Source organism: Neolamprologus multifasciatus, chromosome 5 (assembly GCF_963576455.1).
Source record: "Neolamprologus multifasciatus chromosome 5, fNeoMul1.2, whole genome shotgun sequence".
NCBI classification, from domain to species: domain Eukaryota; kingdom Metazoa; phylum Chordata; class Actinopteri; order Cichliformes; family Cichlidae; genus Neolamprologus; species Neolamprologus multifasciatus.
In genome coordinates, this window is record NC_140443.1 from 4,740,480 (window position 1) to 4,767,715 (window position 27,236).

General features: G+C 42.8%; 1 protein-coding gene across 1 annotated transcript in view; it reads right to left on the reverse strand.

Moving 5' to 3' along the window:
• Positions 1–5,212: 5,212 nt before the first annotated feature.
• The window catches only part of gli1 (GLI family zinc finger 1), a 62,645-nt gene continuing 40,621 nt past the window's right edge, over positions 5,213–27,236 (reverse strand). The window contains exons 2-13 of the mRNA XM_085159483.1: positions 19,546–19,655; positions 17,514–17,734; positions 16,715–16,810; positions 16,431–16,629; positions 15,016–15,181; positions 14,735–14,842; positions 14,417–14,557; positions 11,630–11,779; positions 11,150–11,314; positions 9,457–9,699; positions 9,008–9,311; positions 5,213–8,811 (exon numbers count right to left, since the gene is read on the reverse strand). Of these exons, the coding sequence (XP_085015609.1) occupies positions 6,260–8,811; positions 9,008–9,311; positions 9,457–9,699; positions 11,150–11,314; positions 11,630–11,779; positions 14,417–14,557; positions 14,735–14,842; positions 15,016–15,181; positions 16,431–16,629; positions 16,715–16,810; positions 17,514–17,734; positions 19,546–19,616 (4,416 nt within the window). The 5' untranslated portion in view covers positions 19,617–19,655 and the 3' untranslated portion in view covers positions 5,213–6,259. The remainder of the gene's footprint in view (positions 8,812–9,007; positions 9,312–9,456; positions 9,700–11,149; positions 11,315–11,629; positions 11,780–14,416; positions 14,558–14,734; positions 14,843–15,015; positions 15,182–16,430; positions 16,630–16,714; positions 16,811–17,513; positions 17,735–19,545; positions 19,656–27,236) is intronic.

Sequence of the window (27,236 nt, forward strand, 5' to 3'; positions counted from 1 at the left end):
TTGCCCCCTCCACCTTTGAGTGGCTTTGCCGCATAATAAGAGCGACCAGGTAGCTTTTCACGGCGCATAATGTGTCCCGCTACAGGGAGTCCACGTGGGGTAAACAAACAGGGACCTGACAGAGTGACCCAGATTAAGTTAGGCTAAAGATGGAGAAGTAAAGGGAGATTATACACACTGACTTTTCTTTTTTTTAACGAGAAGGCAACCCAACAGCAAACGGAGTAGCCAACCAGAATGAGCAGACTTTAAGAATCAGAATAAGCCTTAAGGGATATATTTGAAATATAGAGGCATTTTTATAGTACTCAAATTACTTCCATCTTGTTACTTTTTCCAACACTACAGGAGCTCAACTTTACATTTAAAACAAGACCTATACCCCGTCCCAAAATACATTCCCCTTTCATTCCTTCGCCATCATGACATGAGGAGGTTTTTTTCTTTCTTTAATGGATTCTGGAAGAGAAGGCATCCTGAAGGTGGGGAGGGAGCACAGGGCAGAAGAAAGAGAAGGACACAAGGGTCATCACGGCTCTTTGTGGTGGGATGGATGGAGGAGAGGGTGGAGAGGAGGTGGGTGAGGAGGGGCAATAAACTTTGGCACAGATGAGGGTCACAGGGGTGCAGAGGTGCCTCAGAGGTCCTGGGAGCTGCTTTCTTTCTTTTTTTTGTAAATTTTAAATACCTCCACATCCACGTCGATGCGATGGATAGGTGGATTTTTCCAAGCATAACGTGAAGTGATTTCACTCAGGTTATAAGTTTTGGTTGAAGGTTACGTGCTGCCTGGAGTTTGAGCTAAAGCATCTATTCAACAAACAAAAAAAGATGCGCTATATTACACTTATTTTCATAAACTGACTACACCCAGGTGCAGCAACGCTGTGGTGGTGTAGTTTGAGTTTTGTCCTGTCATGCTTAAACAACACCGCTCTCACTCTCTCTCTCTCACACACACACACACATGAAGGAAGCAGTCCTACTGGGGTTTTGTCCCAATCTGTGGTCTGTGGGTTCAAAGCTTCTTCCATGGGGAGGAGAGCCCTTACACAGCATATTAAGCAGGAGTTAATTATATGCCAGTCTAAGTGACAAAGGGAAAGAAAAGCCTTCTTCTGAATGGCAAGACAAGAAAAGAGAAAAGTCATTATGCTGCCCACTTCTTTGCATTTGAAAAACTCTGTTCTTATTTTGGTATTTCCATTCGCCACAGAAAAATGGTGACCACATTACAGACGAGCAACAACACTATCTTGATATTACTGCCATCTGACTTATTACATTAGATTTGTTGTTTTTTTGACACGCACTCACTCCGGTTTGGTGAAAGGAGCCGTGTTTTGCCTCGTAAAGCCTTTGGTCTGAAAGAAGAAAGAGGATAATGCCCATTTTGAGCATATCAGAGCAGGTCAGTGCGCTTTAGATTTGGTCATTTTGTCAAGCAAGATTACAGTGTAACCACTAAAGCTTTGCAGTAAATAGTTTAAAATGAGCACCATTCAAGTCTTTTAGAAGGCATTATCTTTAAAAGGGTGAAATTCTACTACTTTATAGAGCCCATGTCTGTCAGTTGCATCTATAGGTAGCCTCTTAAGTGTACATGGGCGAGGTAAAATTAGTTTGTTTTGCACTAAAACTAATGCAAAATGAAAACTAATGTTTTGTTTTGCATGTGTATCTGCAATTATTTATAAGTGTAATTCTTCTTTTTGTCCTCTCTCAGCATAGATGCTTCTGCAAACACCTTATGTGACCCCTCTGATGGAAACAGAGCTATTGTTTCAAATCACAAATCTGGATATGCCAGAGTGCAAATCAGTAGTCCCTCAGTAAAACTTCCCCTTGCCTTGGAGCAAATGAGTCAGCTTCGGTATCACTGCCAGGCTGTAGTGGCTGCCCGTGAGTCTGCTGTGCCATGCCACAACACCGCAACGCCAATATAGTCTAAGCACACTGGGGCCCCTGGATCAAAATTAGCCACTGGAGAAAGTAAAGGTAGTGACAACATCTTAGAAAGCCAGCTCTGTAATGTAAATCAGCTTTTCGGGCTTATCAAGAAAAAAGAAGAAGAAGAAGAGATTAAATGACAAATTATTTTGGTCAAATGAGGAGAAATCTGTGTAACCAGTAGTTATTAGGACGTGACACTGGTATTCTAATATTTCAGTTTTAAAAGTTTGCCTGTAGTGACTTTATTACAAGTTGCAGTCAGTTATAAATCAGTTAGCTGGTTTGGCTCGTTCGCGCGGTGCTTTTATTTAATGACGTTATGGTTACTACAGCTCACGCGCCTGTAAGGAAAACCGAATGCTTTAGTTTGACCTTTTGACTGGGACTATGGTTGGGCGCACTTTCACGATTTCACGACAAAACATGAACAATAACGTAAACTGCGACTTATGGTCAACTTACCAAAATTCACAACGTTTCTTTTAATCAGTCGCTCAGTGTTTAGAGGTGAAGTTTGATGAACAGGTGTACATCTCGGGTTCTCCTCGCCCCGGCGGAAGGATACCTCGTGGAGTCCCAGGATACAGCAATAATCGCAAGTTTATTACAGGGAGGAAATATACTTTTCTTTTCCGTTTTCTCTCATTTTACTCCAGTCTGAGCGGAAAAAGACTCTCTGCTTAAACTATTCTTGACTCATGTTCACACCACCATCTACCACTGCGTTTCCACAGTGCCCACTGACCACAGAGAGCCAATCCAGCCAGTTTCGCTGCTCATCGACTTAGCAGACCGCTCAAACCCATAACACATAACTGCTATGAGGTTTTAATAATAATAAAAACAATTAGATGGAAACAGACTGTGGGATTAAAAACACTGATGATTTAGGACCAGAGCCTTCAGCTTGGTCGTTTGGACAGACTTTGAATAATTTGGAAGAGTAATTCGATTTAAGTCGTCGCTTACAGATTAAGTATAGCAAGCAACGCTACCAGGTCTTAATTTGCAGAGAATTAAATTTAAAGAGCCTACAGCGTCTGCCCACGCTCCTCATGTTCTACTGCACTCTACTGGAGAAACTGAGTCACTGCATTAACTCACCAGACAAAAAGACTGCTTGTAGCAAGGACAAATATTAAATCCTCTTTATATACAGTGTTGGGAAGGTTACTTTTAAAATGTATTCCATTACAGAATACAGAATACATGCCCCAAAATGTATTCTGTAACGTATTCCGTTACGTTACTCAATGAGAGTAACGTATTCTGAATACTTTGGATTACTTAATATATTATCATGCTGTTTACAACTACATGAATGTACTATTGCTGTGATTTATTACTGTTACTGAAGGTCCGCGGCTCCGAACCGTAGTAAAGGGACCTCTGGCTAATACGGTGGGTTCTGTGTCGGCTCATAGCCGAAAACTAGCTTTACTTTGTTGTCTGGGTCAACTTTGCTTACGAGAGACAGAGAGAGGCGTTGAAAGGCTGCTCCAACGGAACTTATTGTTTTTGGAGGAAAACACGAACACGGTGTACAGTCGACTCATAATAGCTTACTTACAACTGGGCTCGTCAGGCTCTCTTCTTGGCTGCAGTGGTTATTATTATATTTACATGCTTCCAGCTCCCGTTTTTAGTGACAGCTCGTACTTTTCCTTTTTCTCCCTCCCTCGCTCACAGACACATAACGAGTATGGCAGTCCATTCTCCCTGCAGCACGGACTACACTGCCTATGATGCTACATTCTTTAGAGCTATACCTGTAGCATTCTGCCTATTAGCTTAGCACAACAACAACAAAAAGGCCTCTCTCACCCAGGAAACACGCAGAGAGAGAGCGTCACCCTGTAACCATGGCAACTGTAACGCTGCTGCCTGGAACAACAGAACGTAGCTGTCAAACAAAACCCAAACAGTCCTGACCCGCCACAATATGAAACAGGGAAGTACCCCCGTGTAATCCATTTATTTCAACAAAGTAACTGTATTCTAAATACCACCTTTTTAAACGGTAACTGTAACGGAATACAGTTACTCATATTTTATATTTTAAATACGTAACGGCGGTACATGTATTCCGTTACTCCCCAACACTGTTTATATACAATTATGTTTGTTAACCTAGATCCATGTTTAACGCATAATTCACTCTTCAACACAAGAGCACTACTAAAACAACAACTCCAAATTGCTCATTTGAGCATATGTGGAACAAAACTGCATCATACAACAAGAAACATGCAACAGAAAAGTTGGACCACAAACATTCTGCATCCATCCCAAACGCAACATGTTTATTCATAAAATGGTAAAATATAGCACATATGTATAAAAATGTAGAAAATTGTACACAAAATATAACACTTGGCTTTTGTCTAATATAGTTATTGCTGCTATTTTAATTTTCCGTTGCTACAGGTGATATTCTTTTGCCAGCAAAAAAGTCAGAATGAAAGGTGACAGTTACATAAAAAAAATACACACATAGAAGGCGACATCCATGAAGTTCATTAATATAAAAAGACAATTTTTTTTTTTACAAAACATTTCATACATTCTAAAGCATAGCACTATCAGTCGATGTTCATGCCCTTATTTCTAGTGTTAGTGTTGTGTTAAAAATAGACTATTTGTGCATGTTTTTCTCATTTGTAGCTGTCTTTGGTAGATTGTACTCTCCCCCCGTTCCTGCTAATGCTTAGTAAACTTTACAGTGGCATCGTTATTATTATGAGCTGAAAAGTCACGCGAAATGCTTCATCAATACTTTAATGTGGCTTTGCTGAGTGTAGGCACGGTCAGGTGTGTTCTTGAATGACTATTTAAAAAAAATACTGCAAATATTCTTTATTGTCAAAAAAAATAAGAGGTTCATGTTATTAGTAATAAGAAGCGGAGTGCTGCAGTCAGTGCAAAGCCACAGTATAAAATTAGTTCTCGTATAAAGCGCTGCAGCTTACTTCTGCATCATACAGCTCAAAAGTTGCACAAAAGTACCTCAGTGTACCAAGAAAATGAAGATTTTACAACAGTGGTAGCAATTATTTATTGAAAAAAACACTCATCCCGATGCCCTGTTGTGGACTATTAATGCAGCATTTTTCATGCAACTCCTCTTTGGGATTAGAGCCAAAGTGCAGCAGCACCGTACTCTGAATGTACCTCAGATTCTCAACAGTTAGGCAACTATTAATAATCTGTACAGACCAGCTGAGTCAATTTGTATCCAGTAGCTGGAATACCCACCATACTCAGCTGAGTCACATATGAGCTGTAGGCGAGGTTAACTTTGAGTAAAGGCATGTTTGAGTATATTACACATGTTGTCATGTAGTGGGGATTGTGGATGCGTGTTATGTTCGAGCTTTGCTCACTGTATGAACCTCAGTTATAAACACAAATGGAAAAAAAAATACATACACAGCTGCTTTAAGAATAATTACAGTAAACATGTGGAGTGCAAACTCTCTGTCTGGAAAGGCAATTACAACATACATGTAATATGAACACCAAAGATTCAAACACATCCTGAGTGTCTCTGTGCGGTCACGTGCAAGGGGAAAGTGTGTTTGTGTGGGAATACTGACATTGCTCTGGTAGCATACTGTGTTGCTCCTGATAAGGAAGAAATCCTCAGCGATAAGGAGAAATGATTTCACGATCACTAAAAGCATTTTTTCTCTTAACTTGTCAAACATTTTACTATGACATCCCTCAGCATTAGCCTTCAGAAACCAAGCAGTCCATTAAGACAGGGGTATTATCTAATGTCACATACATGACACGCTGTATAAACTTATTTACATGTTTCCTTCTGTGCTCCATACGTGACTGGAATGCCCGTTCAGGAAAAAGTTCAGCGTCATTCAGGCAAACAGCTCCGTGTGCAACAGTAAGGCACAGAAAAACACAGAGTACCGAGGCTGCAGGAGATAACTGCGAGACGCTGATCAGGCACCTTTGGTTTTAAGGTTTTTGGGTGAGGATTTGTAAAATTTCGACCTGTGTGGAGGGATTAAAAGATGCTCGCCAGCTCGGGATCCTGGTTTTAAAAATACGGAAGATGCTCAGTTTACATATAAAAGCATACATAAAACAGCACAGATTTTTATTCTGTTTTAAAACTTTTTCTGTTTTTACACAACTCAGTTTTCTTATAATGTACGAGAGAAAAATCACGTTAAGGGACAGAATTTGTTTTCTTTTCTGAAACCTCAGGCTGGTTGCATTTAACCTGGTAAAGGCCAGAGTGTGATTGTTAGCCTTAATTTCTCTTTAGCTGCCAAGGAGTTGTCTTCTAAGACAGTGTATTCAGGTACTTATTCTCCCCAGCTAGTGAGGTTAGCATGGATGTCATGTCGCCCACAGCCATGTTAGACAGGCCAGACCCTGCAGCCAAGCTGACAGAAGTCTGGGGTGTGGTGAGGCGCGATGAGGCCTGGGAGGAAGATCCCGGTTGATCTCGGATGGGATTGTTGACGTCGCTGAACGACGAAGAGTTGGCATCGTCGATAATCGAAGTGAAGTCTATGCGAGCATTGTCCAAGTCCAAGTTTTCTAGGGCGTTTGAGATGGGGCCAGACTCAGGATAGTTAGCCAAAGGGGTGGACTTTGTGCCACCTACTGGGTCCAGACTGGACCCCATACTGTGCTGCTGGTTAAGACAAAGCCCGTTTTGAGCGTCCATGTTTTTCTCCATACCGATGTTTATCTGACCCGAGTAGTATACGTTGTTGTTGTTGTTGGAAGGAGAGAACATTTCATTCTGGGGATGCTGCGGATGCTGGACAGGAGGAAGTCGAACGCCTCGTCTGGGACTGGAAGTGGAATGGACGGGGCTCAGGTGTGGTGGGCTGCCAAGGTAGCCTCCTCCCACCTGTGACAGACTACTCTGGCGGCTGAGAGGTTTTCGGCCCTGAGGAGGTCTGGGGATCACCATTTCCTGGTTATAACATGAACCTTGGAGACCTGCCATCTGCTGGTCTTTAGGCGTTACTGAGCTTGGCACACGGCTGTGGGCCTGAGGACTCATGATCAGGTTCTGGTTGGGGTAAAGATAGGTCTGGCTGGAATAAAGATTTTGGTTTTGATGCTGTGGACTGTGTTGGATCATCGCTGCCTGACCACTCAGATCCATATTGTCAGAGAGAGGAGAAGGTTTTAATCCACTCTGCTGCTGCTCTTGCTGCTGTTCCCACATGAGTGCTTGCTGGGACTGCACATAATTCCTCACCATCATCTCCTTTACCTGCATCATTGGGGTTTCTGACCTCTGACCATCAGCCAGTGCAGAGCCAGCGCAGCCCAGACTTAATCCCTCTCCACTGGGAAAAGGGTTTTGGTTTGGCCCTTGAAAGTCACACCTGGGGTTGTTAGAGTTCCTCATCATTACCTGCCCCGTTTGTTGCGGGTAACCCTGCGTTTGCTGCAGAAGCATGCGTTGATGATGGAGCTTAGCGCTCTGACAGGCATCTCCAGCTCCCATCCCAGGGTGGAACTGCTGCTCAGGCTTGATTATGAGTTTGTGGGCTCCATCTGAACTGCTGTAGAGGCCTGTTTGATTGTTGAAGTGAGCCTGCGTTTGTTGCGGGTGCAAGCTAGTTTCTGAATACTGCATAGCTTGCTGGTTCTGAAGAGTATGGCTGGATGTTTGGACCTGGCTATGGGTGTCATTCCAGGCACCTCCAGCGTCACCACCTTGGCCTACACTAGGGTAATGGGGACCAGAGGGACTGAGCTGGCAATTGCTCATACTGTACTCAGCTTGTTGCAGAAGTGCATTCGACATGCCTTCTGAATGAACAGGTCTTGCCTGTGCCATTGGATTCACACCAGCGCTGGCAGTGACGTCCCCTCCCTGGCTCGGGTACTGCCGCTGCATGTAACCCCTCTCGGGGCAGCTCAGGGCATCATGGCTCGGGGACAGCTGAGTTGAAATGGGACCTCCATCTACTCCTCCAATGTGATTGTGTTGCTGATATCCCATGAAGTTTCTCTCTCCAGGTGGCAACATCATGGAGCGGTCCCTGTTGTCAGCGTGGTGGGGCTCCATACCTATAGCTTCCATCATTACGTTCTCCGTAATGCTCGGAGGCCGGGGGGAATACATATGGCGGGCAAGGCTGGTGTCAGAGCCACGGTGTTGCAGTGCATTCCTTCGGCCCATCATGGCTACATTATTAAGGCTATTGAAGCGCTTGGGAAGAGCTTGAGGGTCAGCAGCGGCACGAACTGGGTCACTGGCTCGCCTGTTGTTATTACCTGGAGCTTGGTGAGGGTAGATAACGCCGGTGCCATACTCTGTGTTGGCGCTATGCCTACGAGGACCAGCTTGCTGAAGGAAAGGAGGCAAAGGCTGACCATGGTACTCACTCAAAACACCTCCTCTTCTGCCAGGAGTACCTGGCTGCTCCATATTAGGTAAAGGAGTAGGTGGTGGTCCACCGGTGGCTGCAGCGTATTTGGCTTTTAGGCTGTACTGCTGAGCTGGGGTTAAATTAGGAAGGCCGGGCAACCCTCCTCCGGGACATGGAGCTCCTCTGCGATTGGTCTCAGGAGAGAGAGGGTCTCCCCCAGCCTGTTCTGCGCCCAGAAGGTGACATCCTCCCCCAACCGTTGCTCCCATTTGCGAGCCATCACTGGAGCGTCGGCTGGACAGGTAAGGAGACACCATGGAGGAACGACGGCTCACGGTGTAGGCTGAGCTTAGACTGCTGGTGCCACTTCCTCTCCTGTCATTAGTGGAGCAGGCAACTGTTCCCCCTCCGAGCTCATGATTGGACAGCTCCATAACACGTCGATTTGAGAGAAGTGGAGAAGGTGCACACATTCCCATACTCTCCCCTGGACCTGAGAACAAACATCCAGGAGGAAACAGCTTAGAAGTGTTAAATCGTTACAAATTAACAAAATTTTATTTAGTTTTTTAAAAATTCAGCGTGTTGCAGTGAAAACATTACTGAACAGCTAATGTAACAATCGAAGCTCAGCAGTTGTAGTTCTATGTTTATGCATTGATTTGAACTTGTTTTATGACACCATGTACCAGGTATTGCAGGAAGCTTGTTGCTGCCACCGCGTCCAGGAGGGGTTGGCCTGCGGATTTGTTTCAGCTTGTCAATCTTTAGATTCTCCAGCCTCTTCAGAGCCTGCGCTGACATTCCCATTGTTCCCGGCTCCCCTCCACCTCCTCCTCCACCTGCAACACCATCTTCCAATGCTGTGAGGTCCTCCAGACTACCGGCTGCATTAGGGTTCATTTCTACACCGCTGTCGTTGTTGTTGGTGCTCCCCAGTGGAGAACGTTCGCTACTGCAGGAAGACTGACCGCCAGGGCTTGGCTGGGATTTCTGGAAGATGTGAGAGACAAAGTTAACTTTAAAAATGGGATAAAGTTTAATAAGAAAATATGAAAGGGGTCCCTATTTTTTCCACTACATTGGAGTTTTGATATGTTAGTCATTTGAATGATACAGAACAAATTGTAACCCTCACCAGAGAAGTCTCAGGAGCCAATAGTTTGCAGTCTTCTCTGCGTGCCTCTTCTTTCTCCAGCAGCAGTTCAGAGTTGGGACCTCCAGGGTTCATAACTGAACCGGGGGGACGAGGGCCAGTGTCTCCACGATGTTTCTTGGTGATGTGGGCCTCCGGGCCGTGCACGGTCTTTACATGTTTACGCAGAGAGCTTGGATCTGTGTATCGCTTGGTACAACCAGGGATTTTACACACATAAGGTTTCTGTAAAAGACAAAAGCACCTTATGTGAACTCCTTGCATTCCACAGTTTACTTTACTGCTGCTTCCCTGCTATGTAAAAACTTATGATTCAAATAGAAATTATTTCCAATTTATGTTGTGGATCTTGGCATGTGAATCTCTACAATACATTTATATTAATTTATACAATTATTTTACATGAAAGCGTGTAATGAAACAGCACAAAACAGTTACATGTTACCCTTTAGGAAGAAAACACATGGTTTAATCAAATAACACTGTTAATAATACAGAGCCTCGATATAGGTTTTAAGGAATGGAAGAACAAAGGAATTCTGACAATGTAGTTATGCTATTTGACCAAATGGTTGAGAAATATTCTCTCCCCAAACATGACTTTTTCCGTTACTTACAGATAAGGCATTATATTTTACATAGTACTAACTTTAGTGAGAGTCATGAAGTCTCTCCTGTTGAAAATTATTATTTTTAACAGACAAAGAGGTACCTGTGAAGATATTTTATAAGGCTTTATATTCTGTACTTTCAGTGATGTCACAGAGGCTTAAAGGCACATGGGAAAAGAAGTTAGGTATAGCAATTGATGATGAAGAGTGGAAAGATGTCTGGAGTTATGCCAAATCAATCTCAGTTTGTAATCGTACCAAAGCAACACAGTTAAAAATCATACACAGAATGTATATATCCATATTTCGCAGACATCAATACAATCCTACCCTTTCACCCATGTGCCTCAAATGTAAGACATAAATTGGTACCCTAACTCACAGCTTCTGGTCATGTTTGAAATTGCAACAATATTGGTCTAATGCGTTATCTGAAATGGAGAAGATTTTCTGTTGTGAATTGGAGATGGACCCTCTGTCTCTTATACTCGGCCTCCCCAGCCGGCGATTAATATCCAAGAATAATAGGAGATTGTACTGTGTTCTCACCTATGCGGCAAGGAAGAATATACTACTCCAATGGATTTATGAAAAAGCACCAACTATTAAGGGTTGGCAAAGAGTAGTGTTGGATCTAGTGCCATTGGAATATCTTACATGTAAACTGCCCTCAAAAACAGATCAATTCTTTAAGGTGTGGGAACCATACTTGAATTATGTGGAACCTGATGTTTCTAATATTATGTTACAAGGATTCTCTTGAGTGTTCAAACTGCAACGTACTACTGGGACCACAGGTATTGTACTGTATTGTATTCTCTCTTTATTTATTTATTTATTTTTTAGATGGAACTGAGCTGGTGTTCTGTGTTTAGTTATCAGTCTGTTTGTTTTTGTTTGTTTTTGTTTATTTATTTATTTTTGGTTCTGAATTGTACACTTTATTATGTTATGTAATTATGTACTATTTGTGAAAACAGAAAAACTAATAAAAATATATATTAAAAAAAAAATACAGAGCTTACACAGCAACATGCACGTGACATTCAATAGCTAAATATTACCTCATTGGAATGAGTTCGGTTCTGGTGTTTAGCTCGGTCTGAAGCATTGGAGAAGGCTTTGTTGCAGCCTTCATGTTCACACACATATGGTTTCTCCCCAGTGTGAGAGCGCAAGTGGGTCTTCAAATTCTCCAGGCGAGAGTAGGCCTTGTTACAGCCTTCAAACTAGAACAGCAAATATACACAATTGTTTAATTAACGCTGTTACAACAGCTAAGCTGCGAGAGAGGCGATGATTAGAGTCTGTAAAAGCTTTGACAACAAGCCTGCGGTCCTATAACAATATTAGATTTGAGCTACAAAACAGTAAAGCGAGTTTTAAAATATAAACAAAGATTGTTAATCCACACTGAAAATAATATATGGTATACATGTCAAGGTGCACAGGAACACAGAAGCATGTTGGAATTGAAGATGTCTAGACAAGGAAAGAGAAACAAGAACTAAGAGGCAAAACAAAGACTCAACACATGTGCTCACAGTGCACTTGTGTGGCTTCTCTCCTGTGTGTCTGCGCATGTGAACCACCAGCATGTACTGGGCTTTGAAAGGCCTCTGTTCTCGAGAGCACTCCTGCCAGTGACACACAAACTCCTTCTTCTCCCCGTGGATGTGCTCGTTGTTGATGTGCTGCAAACACAAAAAGATTCATTGTTAGTGACAGACAGTGGATACTCCGATGACATGTTTTGGGATGGAAGCGTTCTATAGTTCTATGCTACACATGAACACAAACTCTGCACAACACACGGTGAATAAAAATGCAGAAAATGCAAAAGACATTCGGTGTGCCTATTTAATTTCATATATGTTGATGTTTGCCTTATTTTAACATCTATTACTGATCTGTAAATACTTAAATAAACACCACCTTTTGACAAAACTTTCACAGGACGTGAAGGTTTGTGTATCCTTACTGGAGGTGGGAGAGTTGAAGAGACTTTCATTGGGAGTGACAAGAGACTAAGATGGTTTGCACATGTGCAGAGGAGAGATAGTGGATACAATGAACAAAGGATGCTGACGATGGATGCAGGACATGCAGAGTAGGGCTGGGTATCGTCACTGATTTCTAGAATCGATTCAATTCCGATTCACAAGGTCCTGAATCGATTTGATCCACGATTCGATTTAATTCGATTCGATTCAATTCGATTTGAATATGGGAAATTTTGACAGTCAGAAATATTATAATTCAGATCAGTACATTTACATATTTTTGTATCTATAAAAAGGAAGCTGACACACGCAAGACTTTATCAAAGGTGTGAGCGTCACAGCAGAGGTTTGTGTCAAAGTAGCTGAAGATAAAACAGGAAAACATGAAGGTGATTTTCCTGTTCTGGGATTTTATAAAAACATTCTGCAGTACATCAAAAACAAAAGAAAACCATTAATCAACACATGAACATTACCTCTGACGTTACAGCGGTTTTATTAGAGACACGGCTAAGCGTTTTGCATTTTGCATAATTTTAAAAAGTTTAAATTGGTTCAGTATTGAACAGCAGAAATTAGGTTTTCTTTTCGGAAGAATGTAAAAGGGAAAAAAAACAGCGGCCGACAGCGCTGTAAACAACGGTAGACTTGTGCGTAACAAGCAAGCGAATATTGAAGAAAAAAGATCTGTAGACGGGAAACTGTTCTTGAAGTACAGAGAGAGAGAGAGAGAGAGAGCTGTGCATCGTGGCGGAAGCAAAACAGTAAAAGTCAGAGTGAATACATGACGATGTTTATGTGAAGCCTAGTTTGGATCTTCTTTTGCTGCTGGTTCGGTCAATATTGTTTGGAGAGACATCAAACTAACAGCTTTAGAATCAGCGCATAAAGGGCGTGAACACAAAGCGCCGACCCGCCGACAGATCAGAATCAGCGAGCTGTCGGCTTTCAGCCCCGACCGTGAGAAAGGCGACATCTCACTGATTCTGATCCGCGGGTCGCGCTGTGTGTTTACGTCTTTGTGCAGAATCCGTGTTCCTGCTCTCATTTACTGTCTTAGCTGTTTGGTGGTTGTTGAAATTTTGTGATCTTTCACCTGAGATTCTGTCATTTCGGGCAAAATAAATTCATATTAAAAAATCGATTCAGGATTTTAATGAATCGATTTTACGTTATCCAAGCCAGAATCGATTTTAATCAATAAATCGATTATAAAAACCCACCCCTAATGCAGAGGGTTGGTGTGACAGGCGAGGATGCTAGGCTGAGATGGAAACATATGAGCCGCTTCCTCTGAATTTATTAAACATCTGCAACAGCTGGGTATCTCTGTGTAAGGCATGATAAGTGAGGATCCTAGAGGTCAGTTAAACTTTGTACTTTTCTCCTTCTCAGACAGCTTAGTGGTCACATACAGAAACTGTATCTAATCCATTATCCACGGCATCTCTTCAGTTTAGCTAGTTAAAGGGTTAGTTCACCTATTTTACTGTTAACTGTTACAATATATAATATAAAGCAATCAAAATGCAATTTGTTTTGTATTTTATTATATAACCTCCTTTCTGTTCCTCTCTCTACTTTGTATCTGAAGGCTGGCAGCCCTGTTCTTAGGCTACGTTCACACTGCAGGCGAAAGCGCATCAAATCCGATTTTTTTGACCCTATGCGACCCATATCCGATCATGGTGTGACAGTGTGAACGGCACAAATCCAATATTTTCAAATCCAATCTGGGTCACTTTCGTATGTGGTTCTGAATCCGATACATATCCGATGTTTCAGAAAGCAACTGCTGTGTGAACGGTCAAGTCGCATTAAATCCGTCTTTTACGTCACTGACACAAGACAGACGCCAATTATCAGCGCCGGAGAAGCGCCCGATAAGACATCCCGAACGCTTCCTGGCCATCCGGTGAAACTGTTGGGAAGACAACGTTGGAGAAACGTGAACATTTTATTTGTTCTGTATAATCTGCAGATTCTGACAGAAATCTGCAACTATCCTTTGAAGCAGCGCTCCTCTAAAACAGCAATAATAATAATTATTAGGTTATTTACATTATTATGTAAATAACAAAATAACTTAAAGCAAAGATTGGGAAACGTGAAGTCCGAAGTCTTTATATTAACGGCCATCAGTCAAACAATACTGTTGCTCTGGGTCTAAACAGAGCGTGTTGTGTGTGACGTCTTCTTTTGCGCATGCGGCCGCTTTGAGCGTTCACACTAGAGCGCGTTTGCTGTCGCATTTTATTTGTAGTGTGAACGAGCAGACAAAAAAAATCGGATTTGATCAAAAAATCGGAATGTGAACCTAAGTCTTACATGAACTAGCTGGTCTTGTGTGTCAAATTCCTTGTTGCAGCTCTCCCAGTGACAGTTGGTCTCATAGACGGCCTCTGGTTCAGGCTTCCCGTCCTCTTTGTCCAAATCATCTCGCCCATCCAGAAGGCCCAGAAGAGGGTCCTGCAGACACATGTGTAGAAATGAAGAATAGCTCCAGTTTATTTTGTGCAATTATCGAAACAACATATTTTTAACCATTAAATATATAATTTCACGCACTGCTAATATAATGGAAGTAACTTAGTATCCATTTCACTGTTTTTGAATCTCTTTGACATATGATCATCATTACTGTACCTGAGTGCCAGTGGAAGAAGGGCTAGCTACATCTCCCTCTGACCTCTCCTCCAGGCTCTTCACATTCATGCCATCAATCGCACCTCCAAGGCCTGGCTCTGTCTTCAGCTGCAAATCATAATATAATCTTTGTCTTTCTCCTCATTCAAAACTTAAATGCGTATATAGAAAACATGCATTCATTCTTTGTCATTTACCCGCCGCTTTCTCTTCCCACTTCCCAACTATGCTCTCCCAGCTATGAGAAGCAGAGGGTGTGCTGAGTGAAAGAATGAGCTTACGTGTCCGTGTTTGGGCGGAGCGTGGAGCCGAGGATTGTGGGGAGGTAAACGTGAAGCTTGGCAGGGGCCTGGTGTGTGTCCTCCCAGAGGTGTTCCTCCTCCTCCATACATGGACCCCTGTTGTCTGGACTGGCAATTTATATTGCTGGAATAACCGAGCGATGGACTGTGGAGCGGGAGATAAAAACAAATAAAGGGAACTGATAAGAAACTAAAGAGAATCAGCAGCTAAAGATGGTGCGGTTAGAAATACACTCTTAATGTATTTTTTGTCAATTCTTTAAAAACAAGAAATACATTTTGTTCAACTTCACATAATCTGCTTTTATTATTTAAAACCATTTGGCTGAAACATGTGTCACCATCTGGCGTGGCTTAAGGGATGTCATCACATCACACCTGATAATAAATATTGAAGAGGGCTAAATGAGAGGAGACGGATTATCGACACAATTTAAACATGAAAGAAAAAACGTCAGCAAACGTGCAGGACATTACTTTCAAATACTTTAAAGTGGACTTATTTATCGTTTATTCACCTGTTCATCTATCTATCCATCCATCCGTCCATCTATCCATCCATCTGTCCATCTATCTATCTATCTGTCCATCTATCTATCCGTCCATCTGTCCATCTATCCATCCATCCGTCCATCTATCCATCCATCCATCTATCCATCCATCCGTCCATCTATCTATCTCTCTGTCCATCTGTCCATCCATCTATCTATTCATCTATCTATCTGTCCATCTGTCCATCCATCCGTCCATCTATCTATCCATCCATCTGTCCATCTATCCATCCATCTGTCCATCTGTCCATCCGTCCATCTATCTATCTATTCATCTGTCCATCCATCCATCTATCTATCTATCCATCCATCCGTCCATCTATCTATCTATCTATCTATCTATCTATCTATTCATCTGTCCATCTGTCCATCCATCCATCTATCTATCCATCCATCCATCTGTCCATCTATCTATCTGTCCATCTGTCCATCCATCCATCTATCTATCCATCCATCCGTCCACCTATCTGTCCATCTGTCCATCTGTCCATCTATCTATCTATCTGTCTGTCTATCTATCCATCTGTCCATCTATCTGTCCATCTATCTATCTACCTATCTATCTATCTATCTATCCATCTGTCCATCCATCCATCTATCCATCTATAGTTGCAGACTGGCAATTTTGCATGTGTTCAAAGTAAGTAATAAGGTCAGAGTACATACAAAAAATTCCTGAAACCTTCAGCTCAGGCTTCAGACTGCTCTAAATGATGGAGCTGGAAATGAGCATAATAGGTCCACTTTAAATATTTAACCTGAGGTCTGTTTTTATTGACAAAGGGTGTAACCGAGGAGGATAACCGTGACTTTCAAATCATATAAAATCAAGTGATATCAGACCTCATAGCGCTCACAGAGAGATGACCATAGGAGCTAGCGCCGTTGGGGTTGCAGCGAGAGTTGACAAAGGCCACTAAGGAATTTGGTGAGGTCCGGATTACCGTCTGCAGGTCCACACTGGCATCAGACAGAGGAGAGATGGACAGAGCTCTCTTTTTGCTTAGCTTAAGCATGGAACGAGGAGTGGAGAACCTCGAGCCTACAGGAGAGATGACAATGAAAGCAGAAGGGTTAAATTTCAGGATGGTTTTTTAAAAAAAAATCTAAATTAAGGTTTTGCTTACCATCACCTGATCCAATCTGATCAGAGCCATGTTGAACTTGGCAGAAATTGTGATGAGACATCATGTTCTGGTTACAGTAGGGGGCGCTGTTACCACCTGCAAAGCATTACAGACACTGAAATGCACTGCTGCAAAAAGCTACATTATTTTTAAGTAGGGGAACAAAGACAGGATTAATGGGTCGCTGCAGCTCAGAGTCAGAAAGAAGCACGCACATGCCGAAAATCAGCCTAAAATTTAGGCTGACCTGCAGAGCCGTGCAACTAAAACTTTTTCAAAACGTTTCACCTTTTCTGTAATGACACATGTTCTTGGCGGTGTCTAGTCTGGACCCTTTCTTTTTAGACTTTTAGGTGCAATAGAAAAAAAATAATAATTAAAATAAATAGCAAATAAGTAACATGAGGTACAAATGGAAGAAAAGCATTTTAGTACTTTGCATCAGCAGCCACATGAAAGGTTCATTTGACTGTTTTGATAACATTCCACACATGACTGGTGATGTAACATACATGCATACAAATTTAACCAGTTACTCATCAACAAGTAAGTGTTCAGTCATATCTTTAGCTCTAGTTCGTCTTTATTTAACTGACAAATTTAAAGTAATCCACCCGCCTGCTGTTTTACTGCAACCTCACACTGCAGATTTATATCTCCACAGTAAAGCCAGCCAACTGTTAACTTCCGTTCACTCCTTTTGTACATTGTTTCTTGGTTTTAGTCTCTCAGGTATCCTTAAATCCAAATCAATAGCAGCTGTGAGGTTAACAGAGATGTAAAAGATACTCTGACTCACCCTCTGTGGGCGGCATGCCCCTGTGGACCATCATACCGTGGGGTGGTGGGGCTTGAGGGTGCCTCATATATTGATCCAAGCAGGGGCCAATTCCCTGCCCTGGTCCTGATCCATGAGTCATGGGATTATACATAGCGTGGCAGTCCTGGGGCGGGCCGTCGAGGAGCGGAGCACGAAGCGAAGACACATCACTGTAGGGAGACTGATCTGATGGGACTATGCTGCGAACGTCAGAGAAAAACAGCAAAAAAAAAAAATTGAATAAATGTGTAAACTGCAAATACTCTGAAAGGGAAGTGTGACAAGGAATGATAATGATTTCTGATACACTGTTGTGCACTCTTTTGTAGCATTTTTATCATTTTATTTACAGTCATGCTGATTAACCAGTCATCTAAACCAAAATCATAATAAATAAATGAAAGCCTGATAAATGGGATAAAATTATACTCACTGGAAAGATTTATTTCCAGCCTGTAAGCTAGAATCACATATAGAAGTTTACTATTCCATGCCTGGAAAAACTAGCACTGCCTAAAGACTAGAACTACTATTGTGCTGTGTCCTTCCCACCACTAGATGGTACACAGCCCTTATTTCGGCCTAAACTTTGGAAACTTACTCATCTGGGTTTTCCCCTAAGCTAGAGACATGAATCTTCATTGGAACTTTCCAGTCTTCATGAATTTCAATGGATTCTCTGGCATTTCTTTACTCTCACTGGTTAGCTCAAAATTGGTCCCTCCTGTTCTTTTCTTGCTGTTCTCCGTCCCTGTTGCTCTTCTTCTAAAAGGGAAATACTGCATCTCTCCACCTTCTCCTAAGTCGCCCTTTGAGTTCTTTAATTCTTTTACCCAAACGTGTATTCCACACAGGAGCTTAATCTGTGCTCTCTAATCCACTCTGCTGGTTCCCCCCCGAATTTACCTCCCTCCCATTCATCCTTTCTGTTATACTTTTCTGTTTCTCTCGCTCTCCTTCCTCTGCAACTCGCTGTCTCTTTCTATCTTCCTTTCTCCCCCCACCTCCTGCTCCTCTGTTCTTCCTCTGTCCTGCCCGGCCACCTTTCTCTCCAACTCTCTCTGCTTCTCCCTCACTCTGGGTAACCTGAGTGGGGCGCGAGGCAGTCATGCAGAGCGCAGCGGGGCCTGGTCAGCCTGTAATTAGCAGCTGTCAGAGAGAGGCCGAGTCCACCCGCAACCTGGGTGGCATGAGAGAAGGGAGGGAGACGGCGCGAGGGTGGATAGAGGAGGCGTGAGGGGCTGAGTTAGCACTGTGTCCGCGACAATTGCAGACATATCTGAGCTTCTGTACCCTGAGAATATCTGTGCGATTGATTTCTGAGCCTAAGATATCAGTCGTCTCTGCTTTCTAGGAGAGCTGATGTGATTTATTGTTAATAAAATACAAAAAAAAAAAGTCAGATCTCTCAGATTTTGCTGATCTGTAGCAAGATTACAAAAAAGAAACAGCTCTGGTTATTAAAGATGACAGCAGTGTGCCATTTTTAGCATAAAATCTGGCAACAAACGTGAAGGTCTAGTACAAAAGTACATGACGAACACCTACAAACTTTATTTATTGTTTTTGCGGGGAGTTAAATCCTGAGTAACTCTACTCTTTGCAGAAGTTTAATACCTTCTTGTCTGTAGAAAGAGAAACACCCACACCTGACAAGCCTGTGTCGTCGTAGGAGAAGTTGCAGATCAGCGCCGAGCAGATAATTTAGCTCAGTTTGACCAGACAGTTTGAAATCGTAGATAAAACTAGTATCAGAATGTAAATTCGGTAAATTACAGAACAGAAATATTGCAGCTGTTTTTGAAGAAAACTTCCAGGCAGCACTGAAAAATCTCAACTGTAGCTCATTCTGTGTGTGTGTGTGTGTGTGTGTGTGTAATAATGATGGTGATTATACTGTTATCAGATTTGCTGAAAATGTCGAGCTACTCTCTTGAGTTCTCTCACGTAAAAGAGCTGCGGCTGTTTAAAAGCAACAGGAGGCCTCGCTCCGTGCTCGCTGCCGTCTTACCCTCTGGAGGGCTGGCTGGGTGAGGTCTCGTAGTAATACAGCCCCTGGTGTGGCTGCATGTCCACTGGCATCGGAGCTCTGAGACCTAATGCTCCCCTTACACCCTGGACCTGACAGAGACAGGGAGAAAAATAAAGAGACGAGGACACGGTTAGGATGAAGAGAAGGAAATCCAAACAAACCCAACTCCACCAAACAAAACTGAACTCCACCAGAAAGAAAATCCAAATACAGAGAACAATTGTGGTTGAGGGGGAAAAAAGAATACGTAGGATGTTAATAACAGACCAAACCAAACTAAGAAAAACAGTTTGTGGACAAAATAAGCTCTGAAAGCTTGAGTCATACTTATTTTAAACAGTCCAGGTTTAAAATACCAAATCCACTGCTTAAGTAAAAGCAGCACATAGAAGTGAAATGTAAAAGAACTTCATCTTAATTTCATAGCTACGGCTACTCGAGTGCAAGGTTCGACCTCGACATTTAACAAAAGATTAAAAACACATCCTGTACTCTTAGAGAACTTTTAAAAATCTTTCTATCGTGTTAAACAACTGACGAGGCAGCCGCGCATGCTCAGCGAAGAAAATCAGGGCTTTGCCTTAAAAAACTTAAAGGACACAGGTTTAGTGATGCTAGCAAGACAAATAGAGAAAAATGAAAGTGGAACAAAGCGGCCTTTTGTGCGAGCCTCGTATGGAGACGGTATCTTTCAGCAAGAGTATATGTGCAAGGTAATTCTAGCTGAGAGAGCTCAGGAAACAAGCACCTGCTCATTACATCCAGCCACATCAGCGCAGGTACTAATAGCTGGGACTGTGGGCTCTTACATGTTTCCAAAGGTAATTAGTGCACTGATGTCTGAGCTACAGCAAATGGAAAAAGGCCAAAAACATTCAACAATTTTATGTATTTGTCCACAAATATGCGTGGACAAATATTTCTTTTATTTGGAAGTGTGCTGCAACAATAAAATAAAGCAAAAATATAAAAGCATCACAAATCAGACTGTGGATGCTGTGTCCAGATACCACATTACTTGGGTTTATGTGACAAATGTTCAAACCCAAACTAGAGGCGCTCCTGTGCTCTGCAGATCAAAGCTCTTTGGTTTCAGTGTAACAGGTTGCGACGCCTGTTATGCAGTAGCACAAGTGTTAAAAGGGCAGTAGGGACCTATTTAAGCCACATGCCACCAGGGGGTGGGGGGTTGGTGGGCACTCCAGGAGTAATTGCATATATTCAGCGCAGGCTTTGGATGTGTGTATGATAATTAGCCGGAAGTGCTAAATAGAGATCTCACCAAACACCTCAGCTGTCCAGAACTCGTAAATACCAAGAAGGGGTTCCCCAGACAACCTCACAAACACACACACACACACCTGTCATTCTCACAGTGGGGATGCAGAATCATCCAGCGGCCACCAAGTCTTTCGAGAACGTGTGCCACAGTGACAGTGGGTATACTGAAGCAGTTAGTGCTGCAACTCAGTCGCGCAGGATCGGCAGCAGACCACATGACCTTTAACTGGACGAGCAACCTTTGCTGTCCCCCCCCAAAAAAAGTGTTTTCACTCATAACGTTACAGATAATTACAACCATGCATGCACAGCACACTCACAGAGAAACGCAGGCACAGTTACAAAAGTCATATCTGTGTTAGATGGCAGAGGCAAAGCAGGAGAGACAATTTCTTCAGGTGCAGAAGTGATCGTCAAACTCACCACACACTAGGATCACTAACTCTGAGCACACAATATCCTCGGCTCTATTTTTTGTGCAATTTTCGAGAAAGGTCGTGCTTTAAAAATAGTCAAAGACGCTTGAGGGTTACATTCCAAAGTGTGACCTGCCTCGTGTCCTCCTCAGTCATGCTGTTACCACGATGTCTGCAGAAGCACTAAAACTGTCACCCGAATAATTAAAGTTGAGTTTGCACTATAAGAACTTACGGACGATATTGGTGTTTAAGTGCGTTTTTCATTAACAAATTGTATGAATTAGTGTCATTTATAGTAGAAATATCAGTAGAAGGCTGAGGTTTGTCCATAACGCTGATGCTGTAGTAGCAGGTGTGTATCACAAAAGTGTTTTGGAGAGTCTAACTTGCACTAGAGTGTGTGTGTGGTAGATCCAAGCATAATGTATCAACCTGCATGTGTGCAACCTGAAATTTGTAGAAAAGTGTGTTTGGCAACGTTTCTCCAGGGAGTAAAACAGCGAGGTCAGTGTTCATGCACAGAAATGTGTCTTGTGTAATTAATTTGCATGGTGCAAAGCTCGTGCTCACATCCAGAAAAAGTCTGAGCAACCTTGTCTCATAAGCTAGCTTTACCTCCAACATACGCAAACAGTAAACGTTACAAACACCAGGCGTCAGAAACAGACGGTGCAGTTCAATCAAAACCTCTACAGCTGTTGAAAGACGTTGAATTAGACTATAAAAACTTTAGTATTTTTCTCTAATTGGTGATGAATTTTAGGTGGGAAAGTCTTTCGAACCTTTACATAGTTATTACAGAATGAAATACATGGATTTACACATCCAGGATGATTTCATATGTGCGGTGCTGACACAGGTGTTGCGCTATTTCAGGTCAGTATTTTGTGAGAAACTCTGAAGGAGTTTTCTGCCCGGTGGAATTTTGTGGTGCTGGGTTTGAGAGGGATGGGGCAGCAGCATATTAAAAACCCCAAGGCCATAAATCAAACGGCTAACTAAACAAATCTGCTCTAGTGCGGCACAGCTAGCTGGGCAGGAACCAAGGAGCTGGCGATGAGGACAGGATGTCCAGCCACTTTGTACACCCAAAACCTCCACATTCAAACACTCAAGGTTCACTAACTCTTGATGTTACGTTTACTGACCGAGTTAGACACTTGTAACCGCTCACTGAAATGAAAAGATTAAAGTTTTCCGTGTAAATGATTCTATCCTTTCAATCTGCTCGGTTCAATCAGAATTTTCTTTTATGAGAGCATTTGTGACTTGCAAGCAAAGCTGGACGGGATTGGTCAACAGAATCCTGACAACATGCAGAAACCAGAAAGCTACCAAAGATCTTGGCCCTTGCTTAAAGATTCCTCATATTCATAAGCAGATATCTGTTTACAAAGATTATTTCCTGCCTGACTAAGCCAGATCGACGATAGTCGGACATCCAGTTTACTGAGCTGATGACCACGATGGGCAGCTGGGAGTTGCTTGTTGGCTGACTGGAAAGTGCGACGGAGCCAGCTGGACTTCTCCGACTGAACTGTAGCTGAGCGAAAGGAGGTGAGATTAATGAAGACAGGACAGAGTTGAAGGAGGGCCTGAAAGCCCTGCCAGACGTTTGTTGTTGGTGAACAAATTTAAGAATAAAGAGACTGAAACAAAGAGAAAAAGCTCTGTGAGTTAGTTCTATTCCCATTAGAGTGGCCCAAGTCTTTTTAATCTTATATTTAAATATAGCTAATGACTACTGTTTATAAATGTACTGTAACATGAGGCAAAACAGCGATATTTGCTGTAAATAATACCCGAAAAACCCGACCCTATCATAAAGACATAAAGATCACAAACCTGATCTAACTGATGAACTGAATCAGCTGGACAATAATGATCCATTTGAATCATTTTCTTGTTTTCTAGTTTGGTTGTACAGAATCATCCTGCTGTGAAAAAAGGAAAGCTTTCTAACTTTACTTCTGCTCTAACAGCACTACACTATTTTTCCAAAGTGAGGCAAATCCATGAATGGGCTTGCTGTTGGATGCCACACTTAACGGTGATATTAGATGAGCTCACCTCCGTTAATGAATATTTTAAAAACATCCCTAAGTAGTCTTGAATGTAGCGTAGCCTAATAAATTTCTACCCCAGCTTACCTACTTACTAACCAAACTAACAGAGCATACCACCAACAAATCAAATATGGGTTTGTATCCTTTATTGGGCTATTACTCACTCACTGTCAGAAACCAAACCACTGCACTATAAAGACTCACAATTCAGCAAAAACTGATACTAAGTATAACAGCAGATGTGGCCTGCAGGCCGTCTGTGAAGGGAATAAAACGTTTCCACAGGAGTCTATGCAGTCCTGTGGAAATGTAAGTGCACCCTTGCACCACACAAATAAGGAGTATAAGTAGCAGCCAGGTGCTGTGAACGAATGCATATGATTGATTGATCATCAGAAAGTAAGATCACGTCTATAAAAGTGTTATGACAATGGCACAACCTTCCCAGGAGTGACCATCCGAACAAACTTCACCTCAAAGGCCGATCATGCGATACTCAAAGAAAGGCAACAACCCAAGAAATAATCGCAGACTTTACAGGCCTCTGTTGGCATGTTAAATGTTAAAAATCATGACTTTGGGTGCCGGTTTGAGCAGGCGAACATATGCCTCAGAGTCAAATGCAGCAGCCTGGTTTTGTTTTTGACTTGAGACCCTTTGCTGTGTGCACCGAACACGTTTTTTTGACGGGTTGCCAGGAGCCTCTTCTCTCTAAAAAACAGAACATGGCAGCATGGATTATAGTTTAGAAAACTGCAGCTGAACCAGTCACAAGACTTGTTGAACATTGTACTTTGAACGGATGAGACCAGGGTGGAAATGTTTGGTGACAAATCTAGCGCCATGTTTGGCAAAAACCAAACAGAGCATATCAGCACAAACTCTGTATACCAACTATGAAGCACGGCGTTGGAGGCGTGATGATTTGGGCTTGCTTGCAGACACAGGACCTTTTCTAGAATCAAACACGAGACCATGTGTCTGAAAGCTAAAGCGTGGCCGAAACTCAGCAACAGGATAATGATCCCAAGCACTCCTGCAAATCTACAACAGAGGCTGAAAAAGTCCAGACCTCACTGTCTGAAATGCTGTGGAGCGAGCTGTGTCAAAATGAATGCCCACGAATCTCAACGGACCAAAGCAATGTTGTAAAGAGTTGGGCCAAAATTGACAGTTACACGGAAAATGATTACTTCAAGTTAATGCTGTGAAAGGTGGTTCTACGCCTACCCAGGCATGTGGTGCACTTTAATATTTTATTGCCTATGACTTTAACTTTTCATTGGAAAATACATCGGTTGTTTATTTAAGTTAAATAGTGTCACTTTAAGAAGCTGAAGCCGTTTCCAAACATGCACTCGAGCCCTGAAGTCAGACAGTGAGCAGTGAGAATGCAACTGCCCAGCACGTTCAGACGTTCAGTCTTTGACAGGGACTAGAAAGAGAGAGCAGATTTCTCCTGTTTTGGCTTCCCTTCATTGGCTTCCTGTTAAATCCAGAATTGAATTCAAAATCCTGCTCCTCACATACAAGGTCTTAAATAATCAGGCCCCATCTTATCTTAATGACCTTGTAGTACCATATCACCCTATTAGAGCACTTTGCTCCCGCTCTGCAGGCCTACTTGTAGTACCTAGAGTATTTAAAAGTAGAATGGGAGGCAGAGCCTTCAGTTTTCAGGCCCCTCTTCTGTGGAACCAGCTTCCAGTTTGGATTCAGGAGACAGACACTATCTCTACTTTCAAGATTAGGCTTCAAACTTTCCTTTTTGCTAAAGCATATAGTTAGGGCTGGACCAGGTGACCCTGAATCCTCCCTTAGTTATGCTGCAATAGATGTAGGCTGCCGGGAGATTCCCATGATGCATTGAGTTTTTCCTTTCCAGTCACCTTTCTCACTCACTATGTGTTAACTGACCTCTCTGCATTGAATCATATCTGTTATTAATCTCTGTCTCTCTTCCACAGCATGTCTTTATCCTGTCTTCTTTCTCTCACCCCAACCGGTCGCAGCAGATGGCCCCGCCCCTCCCTGAGCCTGGTTCTGTTGGAGGTTTCTTCCTGTTAAAAGGGAGTTTTTCCTTCCCGCTGTTGCCAAAGTGCTGCTCATAGGGGGTCATATGATTGTTGGGTTTTTCTCTGTATCTATGAAGCGCCTTGAGGCGACTTTTGTTGTGATTTGGCGCTATATAAATAAAATTGAATTGAATTGAATTGAATTAACCGGCAAGCTCTTTGGTACCAAGTCCGTGTTTCATTCACCAGTAGCAAGTGGGCACTAGTGAAAATACATCTGAAGTAAATTTCCTGCTGTATTCTACATTTGAGAAAGGACGATTATCCCAAAGCTATCCTCCACAAAGTGTCAGAAGTACCACATGAGAAAACAGCTCAAGGGACAAATTGCAGTTGAGGAGGACAGACTTGCTGCAGGGATCTGATTGGACCGTCTGAAGGCATTTTAGAGCTTTTAGTGCTTATTTGTCCCATTAGATTCAGTTTTCAGGTGACAGTTTGTGTTTGTGGGTTACAAAGAGAAACATTGTTTAGTCTCTCACAGTTTCGCCATTTGTGACATTCCCATAAAGTCCTGATCCTCCTCCCTCCGAGGAAGTCTCCAGAGAGGACAGACATTTCCACAGGTCACTGGCTGTGTCACACAAAAGGTCTGATCCGCTCTACTTCTACACTCCTTTTCTCTTGGGTGAAACACTAAACTGGGGCTCACACATGCCTCCCCCCGCTTCCTCAGCCAGTATAAAAAGCGGCATTTAATGACATCCCCGTTCCTCTCAGTCCTGCTTCTCTTCTAATCTCACATGGGAATGTGAGCATTCAGTCTGTGTTGCTTGTTTGTGTTTTTGCTAAATATTCTACACAACATTTACACGCACTCAGCAGCCTCAACAAAACTCAACACACATCTTCAGAGGTCGCTGCATCGAGTGTAAACACCCATCTGAAAGCATCTTCTTCCTCCCCCACCCTCTCCTCTGCTCCCTGCTGTCCTCTTCCATAGCTCTGTATCTCTGACTATCTCTCGCTTCTCCCCCGCTGCCTCCACCCTCTCACTCACTCCCTCCTTCCCTATGCTCATTCCTGCTCCTGCGACCTCTCCCTGGCCCCTCCCCCTCCTGGCGGAGCTGCAGTCGAGGTGGGTGTTCTCTGGCTGTTATGACTTGAGAGACGATAATGGCAGCTATAATGTAGCCAGCCGTTCCTGATGTGGCTGGGCTTGTGGGGGATTCTGTTGTGTTAGGGCTGGAGACGGACCGCGGGGGGGGAGGAGGGAACGGAGGCGGGGCTCGGGCCTGCAGCCAACCACAGCCCAGATTCTACCTCGTTTTCTTCCATTTTTCCTCCCTTCCTTCTTTCTTTTTTTCCTCTTACGCCTACTTTTTCTAACCCTGTTGTTTTCCTTCAGTGGTAAACTTTGTTTTTAATTTCTGCCTTTGTTTTTGTAACCCCCCCCCCCCCTTCCAACCCCAACACAGACTCTCACCCTTTCCTGCTTTTCTCCCCCACCCTACCCCCCCTTGTGTTTTTTACCCCTTTTACCCAGAATCTGTGAATTCCTCGCAGCTGCTGTAATGTGATGGGGGCCAACAGTGTGACCAGTGAAAGGCCACAGGGTTGGAGACATCACTGTAATGTACAGTAAGCTCTACTTACTAAACTGCTGCAGGGAAGATTAATGTCATATCTACTTAGTAACAGCAATTCTGACTTTGATTTAAACGGCTTTAATGCCCATTTGGTCTCTAAAAAGATACAGAACAGACATAAGCCTCATTGTGTCAGACGAGTAAGACCATCATTCAGTATTTTAGTTAACTGACTTTCATTGCCATCATAATGATCTTCATCCGTTCATTTTCTTAACCACTTATCCAGTCCAGGGTCAC